Genomic DNA, 16,488 nt, shown 5'->3' on the forward strand with positions numbered 1-16,488 from the left:
AGAGAGAGAGAGAGAGAGAGAGAGAGAGAGAAATATCTCAGGGAAAACATATGGTCTGAAATGGGAAAACATTACACCTAGACTAAAAAAGGTCAATTTGTTTATGTCGACACAAAACAATAATGATACTATACATACACCTATAATAAGACCTCTACGATCAACTTTAATATCTTACAATTCCAGTTGATTATACATTAACAACACTGTAAACGGAGTATTTGAAAAAGAAATAAAAATATAACAAAAATGAAATGTTACAATGGTTAAAGTTTATTATTCAGTTTAAGTGAAGATTTAGAAACTTGTCTTGAGTAGAGAAGCTTTACGATATACATATTTTCAGTTAGGCAGATGAATAATAAAGAGCAGGAAAAATGAAATGAAAACGTTTCGCCTGTTTACCAACAGATATTTTTTATATCATAATGAGGTAGTTTTTTCATATCATTATGGAAAGCGCAGACTGAAACAGAATTACCTACAAAATGTTTACCATAAGAATAATCCTCTTTTTCATTCGATGAATGCCGCTGTCACTGCCGACTATCACAGACCCTTGAAATATTATCAGGTTTATAACCTCGACACCATAGACACCAGTAAAAGTGTATGGGATTTGAAACCTTGTTTTATGTTTAAGTTCCACATTTTTTACTTTTACTTTACATTTAACTTTTGTGAATGAGTTTCTCTTAGTAAACGAGTCTAAAGTCGTACCACTGAATGAGATACTAGTAAAGGAACACCGCGGTAGTTACTGAATGAGAAAATAGACTATTGAGATAAAACAACGAACCTTGCAGAAGCACACGAACTATGCCATGTTTAAGTTTTTCTTGTAAATGGGAATAGAATGCATCACAGCGCGCGCACATACCGTAGGAGAATTTATTAAAAACTTGAGTAACGTAACGATCTAACCAACAACTTTGGAAATATATGTATATATATATTTATATAATATAAGAGTTTAACGAGATCTACATAGCTTTTAAAATATCCTAAACTATGATTTTTTCGATAAAGAAAGCTTTGACAAAATTCAGTTTATACAAAAATAAAGTTGTTGAATCTCCTAGTATTGCATTCGCACGACTTTACCATTGGTCCTAGTCTAAGCCATTCACCATGACAACTGTATATATCAACGGCAACCCATGACGTAATCTCTCCTACAACACCGTGTCCTTTACAATCACCATTCTCGTCCATGGCAGAATCTTGGCATTCCACACAAGTTGGTTTTCTAGGATCCAGGTCCCGCGCCCAGGTCCCTTTGCAGTATGGGTGCTTGGATTCTATCTTGAAGAACATACAGTAACTCTTCCTGTAATACAAGAAAAAATAGTATTTCTACACATGAGACTGAAAACGTGAAATAATTGCTCCGGAGTAATACATACGTTATTGGTGGTTCATTAGGGTGCGGCAATACGTGCTACAAATGCATCTTGGCGTTTCACGGCCGCCATGAAGTAGGACAAAAAAATAGTAATATGTCCTTGGGAAAAATGAAAACTCTTGTTATGCAAAAACATTGCATTGTCGCTGCCAATTACAACATGGGTGCCATGTGACCACTCCATTACCACCTTGCGCGCGCGCAACAAATTTTCTTTGGTGTAAAGAGTTGAGACGAGTCGAGACATCTTCTACTTCGCCTGCTCGTCTTTTAAATCAAATGTCGTAATGATTACCTTTTTGGCTTCTCTTCCTCTTCAAAATCTTTTCTTTTTGGTAGAATACTCTCGTATTTGGATGGTAGGCGTTTAAACTTTTTAGGTAAGATATGTGCCAGACCTTGACAAAAAATATAGTTAAAAGACTTCTAAAATTGTTATTGATTGAATTATTATGTTGGCAGGATGGGTCGAAGTGTTTTATCACAGTGTTCCATGTTTGGATAACAGAAAAGCCAATTACCACTCAATGGTTCTCTCCATGACTTATGCTGTCGGAGTTCCTGTGGATTTTGCGGGAAATGTCCCACCAAAACGCGCGCGCAGGTTTGAAAGATCTTGGAATCTGAAATATTTTAGAAGATATAAATTTCTAAACGGACCAGAACCCTTCCCAGACACTTAGTTAATGCCTACCTGATCGTTCTCCGCAGTGCTTCAGAAAGCATCCCCTTTTTTCTCTTAAAGGTGGGCACAATTTACCACCTTTTTCCGATGGTTTAACGATGACCTCACGATGTCGTTTTCGTGTTCCGACGCCACAATCATGCGAACACGACGTCCATCGGGACCAAGTTGAAACCACACAGTCCCGAACACCTAGGATACAAATATTCATCAGTAAAACAAACGAACAAACACTCATCCGTAACGCCTGTTATTGAAAAAAAAAACAACGGTACTAACGACGAAGTAAAGATTCTATCAGTTACATCACAGGCTAACCACTCTAATAAATGAAGGAAATACTAAATGGTGACTTGTCTTTTTATGCTCGCGCTAACGATTTTTTGTCATCTCCCCTACCCCCCTTGGTAACAATTTTGTTTTTCTACTATACAATATACTAACAAGGTAGGCAACTTCACGGGCTTCCTGTGGAAAATTCAAACTTTGACGAGAGAAAGCCGCGAATTTATCCAGATATTTTGACTCCGAAAACGAAAAAAGTATACAGAACGTCGTACTTACATCTAATCTTCAATAATTTAAAGGATTTTTGATAATAAATTCTCTATAAGGAGGGTTTTTTTGGGCTTTTTTAGCGAAAACTTATGTGCCGTCAGTTATGCTTGCATCCGAGCGGGCCTGAACACGAGAAAAGGGATCCAAAACAAGTCCTCTCCCTCCTCTCCAAGTGGTTTTGGTTCGTTACCACATACTTTCCAACCCCACACCCCGTGAGTCTTGCATTTTACTTCCGGTTTTTTTTTTTACAATCAAGAAGCGGTCGCCTATTTATTGGCTTCGCGAAACCGGAATTAAAATGCAAGACTCACGAGGAGTGGGGTTGGAAAGTATGTGGTAACGAACCAAAACCACTTGGAGAGGGAGGGAGAGGACTTGTTTTGGATCCCTTTTCTCGTGTTCAGGCCCGCTCAGATGCAAGCATAACTGACGGCACATAGGTTTTCGCTAAAAAAGCCCAAAAAAACCCTCCTTATAGAGAATTTATTATCAAAAATCCTTTAAATTATTGAAGATTAGATGTAAGTACGACGTTCTGTATACTTTTTTCGTTTTCGGAGTCAAAATATCTGGATAAATTCGCGGCTTTCTCTCGTCAAAGTTTGAATTTTCCACAGGAAGCCCGTGAAGTTGCCTACCTTGTTAGTATATTGTATAGTAGAAAAACAAAATTGTTACCAAGGGGGGTAGGGGAGATGACAAAAAATCGTTAGCGTGCGCATAAAAAGATAAGACACCATTTAGTATTTCCTTCATTTATTAGAGTGGTTAGCCTGTGGTTACATAAGAAGGAAAACTATCCTAAGCGCCTTGCGTGATTGGTAATGATGGTCGCAAGGAAAAGAGACAAGCTTCATCAGCGTTTTAGACGTGTTTTCGTTAAGCCGGATACAGAAGAGTGAGTTCTAGACGCTTTAAAATGATCACCTGCTGTTTCTGGCGCGTGCTACAACCGATTTACAAAATATAGTCCAAGGACTTACCAAACTATAATTATTAGATTAAAAATTGCATTGGTTAAATGCTACTAGCCCTTCCTAAAAAAAGCTTACTGAAATGTTCTTTAGTAACTTTAGAACAAATATATTTCAGTTATAGATTGAAGGAAAAAGGATTTGGCAACAATAAGAAACAAAATGATTAACTATACTTTGCTAACATCACGACTACAGCTATTTCGCAACCATTCTCACAAACGGACAAAATGACTACACGTGGCCACGAAAATAAGATGAGAAAACATCAAAAGAAACCAATGAAAAACTATTCGTGTTCATCCAACATAGCGGCATTGAAAACCGGACATTTTCAACTTGCACATCCTTCCATACATTATCTGCTCAAAGACAAAGGATCAAACCGAGGCTTGTCAAATCATCCTTTCTAAATAACTTGAAGCCTCGAGTGGTTATGCTTGCTAAATGTGGTGAATACATTAAATTCTCAAATAAATAAAACCGATGAAGTATGTTTGTCTAGAGGCCAGGTCGAACCCCTGTGGATGTGGTTTGAAGTTTATTAGTCTGCAAGTTAACGCAAATAAGCGGCACGTGTGTATGTCTGTTAGCGAATTATAATCTTTAAATATGATTATTGATAGAGAAGACAGCAAAAGTACAATTATAGAATGTTCGTAAGTCTTTTAAGACTTAGCAATAATCTATATTATCATTACCGTCACAAAAAAAATTATAAATACAATATGTAAATGTTTTGAAAAAATATATATTGAGGTAGTGAGAGATAAAGTATGCTCTTTTGCTGTCTTTTCTATCAATGTTTTGTTGACGGACTCTTGTCAACAAAAGTACAAAAAGCCGACACAATTCAGCATTCTCGTACACTATCACGAGATTCGTAATTACCTCAAAACAAAATCCTGCACTTTTTTTACTGGGTTATGAGAATGACAAGATCATTCAATTTTCATATTTTTAAGTTGAAAGTTTGTACCTTTGAAATATAATTATGCCTTTTGTACATCATTTGACAAGTGTGCAGTGATTAAACCAATTACGGTTTGAATGAAATTTAAGAGCATTGATTATCAAGAGAGTAAAATCGATAAAACTTTGCAGGAAAAATATATATATATATGTATATGTTTGTTTTTAAGAGTTGAAAATGACTTTTTTCAAAATGACATCCGTGTCTCGTACAAAGCTTCAAAAAAGTCTTTGTATCTGTTAAACATGACCAATCATTGCTTGAGTAAAAATTGGTCGCTTCTGAGGGGTTTAGTTTGTTGAGTGTTGCAGTACATTTATTCCATTCCTAAACAACGCAGGTCAAGAATGAGTGGGTCAATAGCAAGAAATAGAGTTACACACTATAGTCTTAAAACAATTGTTGCATTTATGAGGTTCTACTGATGCTTATATTGACTGCCAAATGCCTCGATCTAATATCTGTTACTTCAAACAACAACAACAACAACAACAACAACAACCATAACACGACATGACTAGTTAACAACAATACACAATTTTGGAATAACTCATTCTTGTAATATAGAGTAACCGGCTAGCGAGTCTTCTGCACGATTGCTTCCTAAAAACATTTTTCGAAAACCTCTTTTTAAGCTTCTTAATCGAAAGGGTGTTTCACTGAGTCTGACAAATCTTTATTTTTCAAAAATATTCTAAAATATAAATCAATTAATTAATTAGAATATATTCTTCTTTCAAATTTAGCCGCAACGATGTCAACCTAACAAAACAAACAAAGTTATCTACAGTTAAAATAATCGACATTAGTTTTCTGCGGGAAACTTGTTGTAACCAAGAGTGATGTATTTAAAAAAGATTTTAGGCCATCGAGCAAACATTGATCATTATTCTCAAGAGCTTCACAAGGATAATAAGTACGATATTATCATAATTGAATCAGGAAAAACCCTGTTGAAGAATAAGGTGGTATTTCAATACCTGTCAACGAAGGGTTGGTTTTGGCAGAGATTCATAATAGAATTTTATCTTTACTGATTGATGATATGGTTATTTGACAATTTAAAAACGGTCTTAAATGTTGTCTTGTTTTTCCGTTCTCTCAGCTAAACTTGTTCCATCAGAAATTTTTGTAAGAGCAGGCTTAAATTAATTATTAAGTGTTAATAAGATGATGGTGTGCAACAGATTTCATATAGGATATTTTATTATTTAGATCACATTACGATCAATATGTTTATAAAACGTTACATAAACTGGCCTATTCTAGCCCTTAATTAGCAGTCTTCTTTTAATGCGATAAGGAATAAGATCCCCGGGTCCAAACGTCTCGAGAAATGAGTGTTTTCATAAGAAGTGTAAGCATAGCAACCAATTTCATATATTGGGATACCTGTGGATTATCAAAAGCTTCCAAAAAAGACAAGTACATTCGTAAATCTAATCTTGAGGCCAAGGGTCTGTCTACTTTGGCGAAACCTAAATTTTCTTAATTCTACATTCCCAGCTGGCTATTTTTAACTTTCTAATGTTTGTTTAAAGACTCGGTGAGAAACGTAACGACATCGGCTAATATTAGAAGCATTTAAGTTATTTTTTCTTAACCTATTTGTAATTTCTTCACATGTCTGGATCAAGGTATATCTGTGTCTGATATCAATCTGGCAAGCGCTGGAAAATCGGCAAATCCCATCGGGGAAACATTTTAGTAAGGTGAAAGGTTGAGTGCGGAAAGCAAATTCTGAAAACGATTAGAGCAGAAAGTTATTACAAATATGAGAAGGTTGGAATTCTTTTGTCCAAGGTCGCGCTGGGAATCAAAGAGGCTGATAATATAAAAGATTGAAATGAGTGGGAAATGTTTAATAATGTGGCTCATAAGGACTTCCACTTGAGCTTGAACTAAGGCAAAAAGCGATAAAAATATATTTAAGTTGGCTTGCTTTTGGAAGTCAGTTTAAAGTCAAGTGGTCCAAAAAGAGTTAAATACATTATCAATAAAAACGACTAGAGTACAAATGCCATTTTCTCCTACCCACCCCCTCCCCTAATCCCAAAAGAACTATTTAGTTGCCTTACAATCAAATACAATCCATTGATTTAGGTCCTCAAGCATTCATAAACTTGTCTTGATCAAAAATTTTTGATGTACTTTTTCATATACCAAATCACATGTCATCACCTTTACCAAAAGTATTTTAAAGATAGCGGTCTGAGTGAATCCCGAGGGAAAATTCGTTGGACAATCCTTAGATTTCCTAGGTGTACCAAATGAAATAGCTGGCCAAATTTTAAAACTTAAGTGTTACCACATGGTTAGACATATGCACTTGAATCAAGACAACTGTTCTTTCCTTGTCAACTCAGTCACCGGTATACGAGTTAAATTGACTCGACACAAATATTTCATGCAATTAAAAATCCGACGTTTGGAATGGTAGTGGAAAACACCATGTGGCGTCATCGGTGTCCTTGGCTGGAAATGTTGATAACGAGACCGAATGAAATAAATGTAGACTACGAATGGGATAAATGTAGACTACTATGTCAGCCGACATCCATCTTTTTTGAATGCCACAAGGTCTTTCTAGACATAAACCAACTAAAACACCCTACTATTTCATGACTATAAGGAAACCATCCTCTGTGCCTCTGTTCGCTGTTTGCTTGGATATTGGTGAGATGTTATCAAAAGAGTTTGACTTGTTTGGGTCAAGTTAAAACGCTGACATGATCAACCATTCTTTCAAATTATGGCGAGATAACAACCTTGGCCTGAGGATGGCCAGCTGACAAGGACATAAGAGGATGGAATCACAACAAGGAATCCTTCGATTTAAAGACGTTGAATGTCTGAGCCAAGTTTAACACAACATTGTTGAACGTCATATGAAGGGAAAAAAAGAAACTTATCGAATTGGAACTCGCGACTCGAATCCAGGTCTTCCAACTTGAGTTTCCAACCAATAGCAATACATCGACTCAGATTAAAATTAACGTCAACCCTATATTAAAATTAGCCACATCATAAGAAATAGTCACAGAAGAGAGCAGCAGTGGTCTAGAACCCTCACATACAAACTTAACCACCTTCAAAAAATTATTGCAGAAAATACTGTTTATCTAAAACTTAATAATAAGAATTTAATGATTAAAAAAACAACACTCAAATCGAAACACATTCCGTTTGAATTGAATTTTGGAGACAACAGAATCTTTTTGTCCACCGAGTACTATTCTTATGCAAAAACGTTTACTTTGTTCTGTGTTTAAATAGTATATCAACGTTGACTTGAACCATAAGCTGTGACAATCAAATTTAAGTGATCCTAGGTTTTGTGTGTTGTGCTCGTTGTCAAACAAAATGACACCTAAAAGGACTCTTATTTTAAAGATCCCGTTTTGAAAAGTCGACTTTTTTTTCAATACCAAAACCAAAAATCTCAAATTACACCCTTAATCCACTTAATTTTGGTCTCTGCTTTCGACCAAAATGAAACACATATATTATTTTGCCAACGTTCAAGATTTTTACGGCGCTATAGCCTAACAACATCCTGGCGACAGATATTTCTAGAAAGACTATGCATAGATCATTTAAGAGGGTGATAAAACAGAATACTTCCACCTTAAAAGAGAAAGACTAAAATTTACCATAATAGACGGACCGTAAGAGGATTTTGTTTGGCGGATTTGTGCTAGCAAGGTTAGTTTAACGTGTTTGTTTAGGGATTGGTCATGTATACTCAATGTTATAATCCCGTATTCACGCAATGGCCAACTCTTGTAAAGTATAGCCAACATTATGGTCAAAAATTGGCGAATTTTTCGTTTACTAATTTCATTTCCATCTGAATGAGGATATCTTCTCGTCACCAAGGTCAAGTTGAATGTAATGTAAAGCTTATGAAGAGAAGAGAATAAAAATCCTGAAGCATACAAGTTGACCCTGAATTTGCGTCATAATTCCGAACTCGATTCACACGCACTGAAAGGTCATTTTATACGCGAGCTTCTCAAATTCGGCAACTATTTCCCATGATTACCGCTAACTGAATCCTAAGGCACCGCAACCCCATCATCCCTCTTGAGGCAGTGATAAGCAATATGCATTATTAAGTCAATCATTTCCCGGGGTCATATGGACAATCAGATCGTTCCCCTTCAAACCAAACAATACTAGAACATAACTATAGTTTTCAAGGTACTAGCTTTTCTAGAATGTATACAAAAAATGTAAGGCCATTTAGCGAACTCGCCGTCGAGATAATGATTATGAATTAAATCGATAAAAGTAAACTAATCAGAAAAAGTAAACTAAAATTCAATAAATCGGAAGTCGCCACGCTTCAAGTAATCTTTAGAAAACTATCTCGTGCTCAGAAGATTTTTATATAAACTAGAACATTATCGCTCTCAGTAGACCAATGTAGAATTTTCTTCAAAGATTTGGAAAGATTTCAAGTGCAATGCATTGCACTTTAATGGATTCTAAAAGAGAAAAGTCAAGAGGACTAGGAAAGTCTCAGTGATGGTAAAACATCTGAGGCGCAGATGGTCAGTTCTCACAGTACATTCCACTTACCTTTAATTTTACATTCTTCTTTCACGCGTTCAAAGTCGGGACAACAGTCCCCGGCAGGTTCGCAGAAGGCATCACAGAAGCATACTTTTCTTCTCAGTTCGGCTGGCTGGTCCTTCTCGTCGTTCTCGTACCTCTCCGCAGCACAAGTACTATTTCGCCCGCTACAGCATATAAGAGGGCCACCTCGTTGTCTTTGGTCACACTGTCCTGATACCAGAGTGCCAATCGCCAAAGAGCAAAGCAAAACAAATCCCCACACGGCACGCATCTTGGATCTCTCGACTGTTTAGTGATTGTTGGTAGACTGATCTCTCTTGCGCTGTGTTTGGGTCAAATGGATGTTTTTCTGCGCATAAGCCGCACGCTGTCAGAGAACTCGTGTCGGCTCGCCGGAAGTTACAGGATATCGTTACCGGCCTGGCAACGTGTCCAAGCCAATTGATTTGAAGGACAATGTTACGTATTCGGCGAGTCAATTAAATGGAACGTCCTGGTACAGTGTGAATGGATGATCTGGATAAATATCATGTTCATCGCAAATTAAAGAATGTTTCATCAGTGGGTACGTAATAAAAGAAAGGGATAACGATTGATTTATGACAATATTCATTGTTACTGGGGCACACTCCTGCGATAGGGCGAGCAAGGGGAAGCTAAGGAATCCCACAAATGTCGTATCACCGAGGCGCGAAAACCATCGCTTTCCCACAAATCTTTTGATCTTAATCTTGCGGTGTTTTGGCGAATTGTTCCTATTCTCCACTCTCTTAAAACTAAGCCAGAACTTGTGTGTCTTCTTTGACAATCTGTTTATTTGAGAAATTCAATCGATCTGTCTTGTCAACTAACGGAAGAAAAGACGTTTTGACTGTCCCTTACACAAGTGAGAAATATAATCAGGCCTCATTGTAAGGTAGCACTGAGAAACATTTTCCTGAGGTCAAGGCTGACGTGAGGGCCAAGCTTACATCAATAACAAAGTATTCCATCCCGCCGTTTCTGATAAAGTCCTTGACTCAGATCTCTGTGCAAACGTCATGGCATTTAGTATGACACGCAAGATTCGAATCATCGAAAACACTTGTTTTGAACACGCACCAATTCTGATTAATAATCACGAGTTACCGATACGATCAGACGATCAATATTAATAATTAACAGTTTTACAAGACATTATAGGTGACACTTGGAATCTAAGTATGTATTCAGACTTTGTGAGCGATGGAGGCCTTTTTTTCTGTACGTGTTTTTAACTCGAACTTTATTTGAGTCAAGTAAATTAATTAGGTAAATTATATAAGTACAATTCACAGCATTAAACAATTTCAAGTGCATATCTACTGAGTTTTCAGTTTTGTTGAATGAAATGACTTTTTAATTTCCGATATGCGGCAATTTTCATCTCTCCAAACTTCTGTACTGGTAGCCTGCGTTGCAACCGGTATTTTCTTTGTAAAGACCACGGGATGCAGCCTCGAGTAAACCTCTAGTTAAAATGCTACGAACGTACACTCACAATAACAGGCCGATGGAAAACGTTTGTGGTTCCAGTCATGAAGACCAATACAAGTGATCAGTGCCACGTTATGACAAATGAAGTAAAACTTGTCGGAACCACCTATGGGCAAAATACAAGAACCCGGAAGTAAGGACCACCCCGAGTAGGATTATTACATGGAAACAATAGACCATGCAAACAACTAGAATAAAAAGCCATTTTATACCATCATTAGTTGTTCGTTGGTGTTTTATAACAAGGTTTCAAACATCTACGCGGATCGAGTCAGATAGCCTCTCCCAACTGCAATTTGCCACACCCCAATACTTTATAATCTAAAAACCGTGATTTTTGGAATTGTACCTTTTTCACTTATGTAATCATAGAACGATCTTAAGCTATAGTAAAACAGGACAAAGTTTATTTTAACTTTATCGCTACAGATCCACTTCATTAACAAGGCTAAAAATATCGCCAAAAGACGTTTGCGAAGACCACATTGTCGTCACATGTATTTCATACTTCCGGTCTAACCGCAAGAACAAGAAACAATTTGCATTCATAATTATTCGCAAAATGGAACTATTCATGGCGGGTGTCAAGCCCATATGGTTGGTTACAATTAGAAATAGTAAAAGAACGGAAAGCGGCCCTACGATAGTCGGCAAAGCCGCCATCATCAGTGTTCCGGGCCTAGCCCAAGTCTACATTGACTCTTTGAGTTTAGGAATGTTTGGAACCCTTACGAAAATACACTTGAATTTGTTTGCATTTATAAGTTTATGGGTGGCTGAAGTCTCTCTTCAACAATGCTTGATTTCGTAAGGTTTTTCACCTCATAATGTATTTACGCTGAAACAATAGAGTCCTGTTCTAAGATCGACGTTTCATGGTAACGAAGTTAGAGCTATATAACATTTGTGACATGGCTTGCATCGCTTCTGTCCTATTTTTACATTGCAATAAATCACAGTTCCTGTCTGACCCTTTGAAGACATTCTTTCATTCTATTGTCCCCTTGTGATGGGTTCTTCGATTGAATCAAAAGATGTCTAAGTGGATACCACACTGCGCTACAGTATTACATGTGCCTTTTAGCGGAATGCATATTTTTCAGTAGTATTAAAGATTAGACAGGTCATTACCAAAAGGACGGAACAAACCAATGAGTATTCCGGACGTGAATAACAATTCGACATTGTACAAGTTAAGCTTTGGAACAGAGTTCGTATTTAACAGCTGTGCAGGAAGTTACAGGAGGCTAAGACCAAAATATTTTATGGTCACGATAGTCGTATCGTAAAAAAAGGCCCAGGGCTAGAATCTAGTCTAATTGCGAGACACGAATTCCACTAAATCAAACTGAGGATAAAGCTAGAGTGCGCATACACAGCTGTCTATTCCTTCCTAACCTTGTTCGGATACAGTGTTGATGTAATATTAAGCGTCTCTTTAACCATCAAATGCCAAGCTGAAAATCAATAGCTTATGCCATCTGCATTTTGCATCCTAATATCCTTCCTGGATAGACAGCTCAGTGCCCCTGCATCACTCACACCCTCCCATTTTTTTCATGCTTTATGCCAGGCCTGTTGCAACCTTTTCAGTACTTGCTTCTGGGTGGACTACACAGTACTCCTAACAGCTACACCCTTCTACAAAACAAATTAAAGCTGAAAATCCAGATTCCTATTTTCAATGTCTATTATAGTGTGTCAACAGAAAAGAAAGTGAGATTGACAAGAACAATCACTAAACAATAAATCTGCATATAATATAGGCTAAAAATGGATTTATTTTTAATGATCGTTTAGCAGTATATCATTTTAGCACCTTTAGCTACATTGTTTCAAGCTAATAACATTATATTATTAATATCGCTAGACAAAAATGGCTCTTTGATAAACAAGGATGTCAAATTCCAAATTCAATATCTTGAAATTCTTATAAAGTCAAACTTGCAAGTTAGTCTGTATTCCATTTTGAAAAGAAATTGTTCAAGTTATGTAGTTATAAGCAAAAGCTTCATCCGAAACATTAAGCCGATAGCGATAGTAGTGGGTCTATTCTCTCGCAGAAAATCAAAATACACAAGGAAGACAGTGTTCTTGATGACACTGTTCAAACGGTCAGACAGTTCAAACCACAAACCACATCTTATTTATCGATAATGGAAAAGTCTTACCTTACATTAAAAAACTTTATTTCATCAGTGTCAAGATTAAGCTAGAAAACTAATTGGGGATAAATTGCAGTGATTGTACATGTGCACCCGCCAAAGCGCTCTCCTGGAGTGCTCCTAATCTGTTGTCTTGGGGACCATCGGGGCTTAAGTTTGATTGCTGTGTCGTCGGAAGGCTGTTGCCCTGGGCAATCGAATCATAAGCAAGCACGCATTCTTCTACCTTGGTTTATCGTTATCAGGTCTTCATAAACGGATCGTTTAAGATGCCAATCAAAGGTATTCATAGATATGATACGATCATAGCCCAATATAGATATATTTTTTTGTCCCGAGAAAAACAAGCCGAAAGAAACTGCTCTGTAAAATTTCGGTGAAATTTGAAGCCAATTTTGGTTAGTTTTGACAAGAAAGATGAGAAATAAGATCGTAATTCCACAAATCTGAAAAGTCCTTTTCTTATCAGAGGTGAAGGTTAAGATGAACGAGAGAATTAATTGGGTTATCAATACGCAGGATCCAGCCCGGCGTGAGAAAAACTCAAACCACCAATAATCAAGACCACACCCGTAGTCTTCTAGAAGGACCGCTCATTTATTGTAACATCTTAAAGATAAATAGAAAAAAGTAAGCCATGTTGTTACCTTGAGGCTACACCCATATACCCTGTACTGATCTCGGGTCTCTAGTCTAGAGCAGGGGAGGTCATTTTGTGGTTTTCTAACTAAAGATGTAAAGTAATGAAAGTTTGCTTTCGTAATCTCTACTGTTTAGAACATCTTTAAGAATTTAATAGCGTGCGACCGTACCCACCTAAGACGTTGCGAACCCACCAACATTGCACCCACCCACGGCAGAAGACTGGCATTAGATTAGAAACGAATGCTGCCCAAAGTTAGAAAAAAATGTCATGATCTTATCAACGAAATTTAGATTTTGTGAAATTACAAAAATACGGGATTAACTGATCCAAAGCGAACGGTGCTCGACATATAGGGGTATCCATTTGAAGTAGTTCAGTGCAGGAGTGAATTAACTGAAGTGTTGGACACTTTTAAGTGATGACCCCAACATATGCGTGTGGTGTAAAGCAAACAGTGAACATAATTCACAAACTGCAAACGAATGGTCCCCGAATTAGAGTATTGATCTTCTCAGTAGAGAGTTCATTATTCCAGGCCAAATTTTATGAGAACAATATGGTGCTAAGAAAAATAAATGAAGGTCAAAATCTTGTTTCATATTTTGATTGACGTTTGGCCAGCACTCAAACGGCTTTTGACAGATCTGCCAAACAAGGGCAAACCCTGTAATCAAAAATAACGATGGTTATGATTAACCAAAACCACGCGTGCAGCGATAAGCATTCAAAACAATTGCAAAGGAGATTTTAAAATATCAAAATATTTGTATTGTGACACCATACATCATTAGTTGTGTATTTGTGTGTGTGTGTGTGTGTGTGTGTGTGTGTGTGTGTGTCCTACTAGCCATGTTTCCTACTAGCCATGTTTCCTACTAGCCATGTTTCCTACTAGCCATGTGTTTCATATCGGACGAACGCCTGTGATGCTGATTGAATAACGAACTTGCTCAGTTGCCAAACCACTTTTACCTCAAATTAATTCATACAGGGGGATAAAGCATACTTCGAGGACAGGCAAAAGCAACAACAACAACCAAGCAAACGCCTAAGGCATAAGCTGAACATCGCCGACAAAAGAGAGCAAAAAGTTCCCCTTCCCCTCCCTTCATAAATGTTTCGGCCTTAATGGCACACTCCTAATCGCAGATTCCTAATACACTGGCTGTGAAATCCTTTTAAAAGAATTCTTTGACGATCTCTTGTTGAATGTATATTCACTATATAAGAACCACATTATTATTAGTATCATTATTATTATTGTTATTATTATTATTATTATTATTATCATTATTATTATTATGTCATACTATTTGTTAATCAATTATATCAGTGATATCGATGTGACGGGTGTGTGATTCCTTCTCTTATCGTGGATTTTCCAATACCAAACGTGCACCCATGCTTTATCTTACGTGTTTACAAAATACGAAGTTCCTCAGGTTGTATACAAGGGTTACAGAGATAAAGGCGTTTCACGCCATATTGAAATTTAGAAGTTGAACTTCAGCTAAAGGAGAATGAAGCAGCGTAGCTGTACACCGGAAAATCCTCTAATTCCCTCTAAGAAGATAAGAAAACTAGCGAGTAAAGTAAAGAGTTTGAGCTGCACTGTATATGAATCGGATATTCATTACTCCGACGAGGACTATTAACGCCTCCGCGGAAACGACAGTTACTATACAGTGTTACTGAATCATTTCCCTCTAAAAAGAATCAGGAGAAGAAAAAGCAAACAACCCTACTCGTGGATGGAAATTGAATGCCGGTCTGTATTCAGTTTCATCTCTTCCGAGATTAGATTGTGAAACTCAACTTAACCCAAGACATTCTTATTACTAATGAAGTGGCTAATTACTTTTAGGAACAACGAAGAAGTGGCCACTTCAAACTCGAGTGCTTTCTGATGGAAAAATGACTGAAGACAGCGAACTTCAATCACAGAAAACCACTCAAGTTATCTCCCAGACAGTAATCGTTATACCTTGAATAGAGGGAATACCTTGACTACTTGTCAGGGGAAGGAGATTACGCATCTGGGTGTCTGTCTCGTGAGTTAAAACTCGTTCAGTGCTCAAAAAAACGTCCCTTTGTATAACAATTAGTTGGGAAAGTCATCATTTTGTAGGAATTTAGCAAAAGATTTGTCATTCGCGTCTCTTCTGTGGAATATCCACCAACATGGCCGCCACCCTGTCTTTTTGTTTCATTCTTTTGTGAATGATTGGAAACCAGTAAGTATATCACGCGCTATACCGTCAGATATCAGGATCAGTCTCTACGTAAAATCTATGGCACTCCAGGCTTTCACGCCACTGAACCCTACTGAGCCATTGCACGTCCTATATATTTATACAACGCTTGACTATGTTTATCGCGTGCACTTTGTGCATTGAGTACGATGACGTCGTGTATGACATCATCAAGAGACATGACGGAATTTCTTGATGACTGATTAATAGCCCGTAACTAAGAGAAGTGTTTGAAATGAATAGAAAGTTCGATAAGGGGTCACAAAAACCACCTGGCACACTGAATTAACTGTGTTTCTTTCAACCTGTGATGAGGACTGGGGACTGCAACGTTGGAGATTTGTGCAATCATCAGCACTATCACTATCATTATCATCACCGTCATCCCCACCAATAACCATCACCATCCTTGATCATCATAAACACCAACAGCATTACTGATCAACACCATCATCATGATCACCACCATTATCACCAACATTATCATCAACATCAACATCGACATTATTCATCAGCATCATCATCAGCATCATCATCAGCATCAACACCACCATCATCAACATTACCAGCATCATCACCATTATCATCATTATTCATCAGCATCAGCATCATCTTCAGCATCATCATCAACACCACCATCATCAACATTACCAGCATCATCGCCATTATCATCAACATCAACACTATTCATCAGCATCAACATCATTAACACAACCATCATCAATATCATT

At 37.3% G+C, this 16,488-nt stretch overlaps 1 protein-coding gene across 1 annotated transcript; it reads right to left on the bottom strand.

The window, feature by feature from the left end:
• Nucleotides 1-613: 613 nt before the first annotated feature.
• On the bottom strand, nucleotides 614-9,585 carry LOC116306018 (somatomedin-B and thrombospondin type-1 domain-containing protein). The gene is made up of 4 exons (XM_031716047.2): nucleotides 9,183-9,585; nucleotides 2,100-2,282; nucleotides 1,701-1,803; nucleotides 614-1,330 (listed from the first exon to the last, which is right to left on the bottom strand). Exons 1-4 carry the CDS (start codon nucleotides 9,448-9,450, stop codon nucleotides 1,051-1,053), a joined length of 834 nt encoding a protein of 277 aa, XP_031571907.1. The 5' UTR covers nucleotides 9,451-9,585; the 3' UTR covers nucleotides 614-1,050.
• Nucleotides 9,586-16,488: the final 6,903 nt, after the last annotated feature.

Source organism: Actinia tenebrosa, unplaced genomic scaffold (assembly GCF_029948245.1).
Source record: "Actinia tenebrosa isolate PJP-AT-01 unplaced genomic scaffold, QUT_ActTen_1.0 PGA_scaffold1__47_contigs__length_23844297, whole genome shotgun sequence".
NCBI classification, from domain to species: domain Eukaryota; kingdom Metazoa; phylum Cnidaria; class Anthozoa; order Actiniaria; family Actiniidae; genus Actinia; species Actinia tenebrosa.

Excerpts from the sequence above, each read along its gene's own strand:
- LOC116306018 (XM_031716047.2), bottom strand. The coding sequence starts at position 9,450 with ATGCGTGCCGTGTGGGGATTTGTTTTGCTTTGCTCTTTGGCGATTGGC. Across the intron at positions 2,283-9,182 it reads AGAAGAATGTAAAATTAAAG|GTGTTCGGGACTGTGTGGTT; the intron begins GTAAGTGGAATG and ends TTTGTATCCTAG. Across the intron at positions 1,331-1,700 it reads GAGGAAGAGAAGCCAAAAAG|GAAGAGTTACTGTATGTTCT; the intron begins GTAATCATTACG and ends CTTGTATTACAG.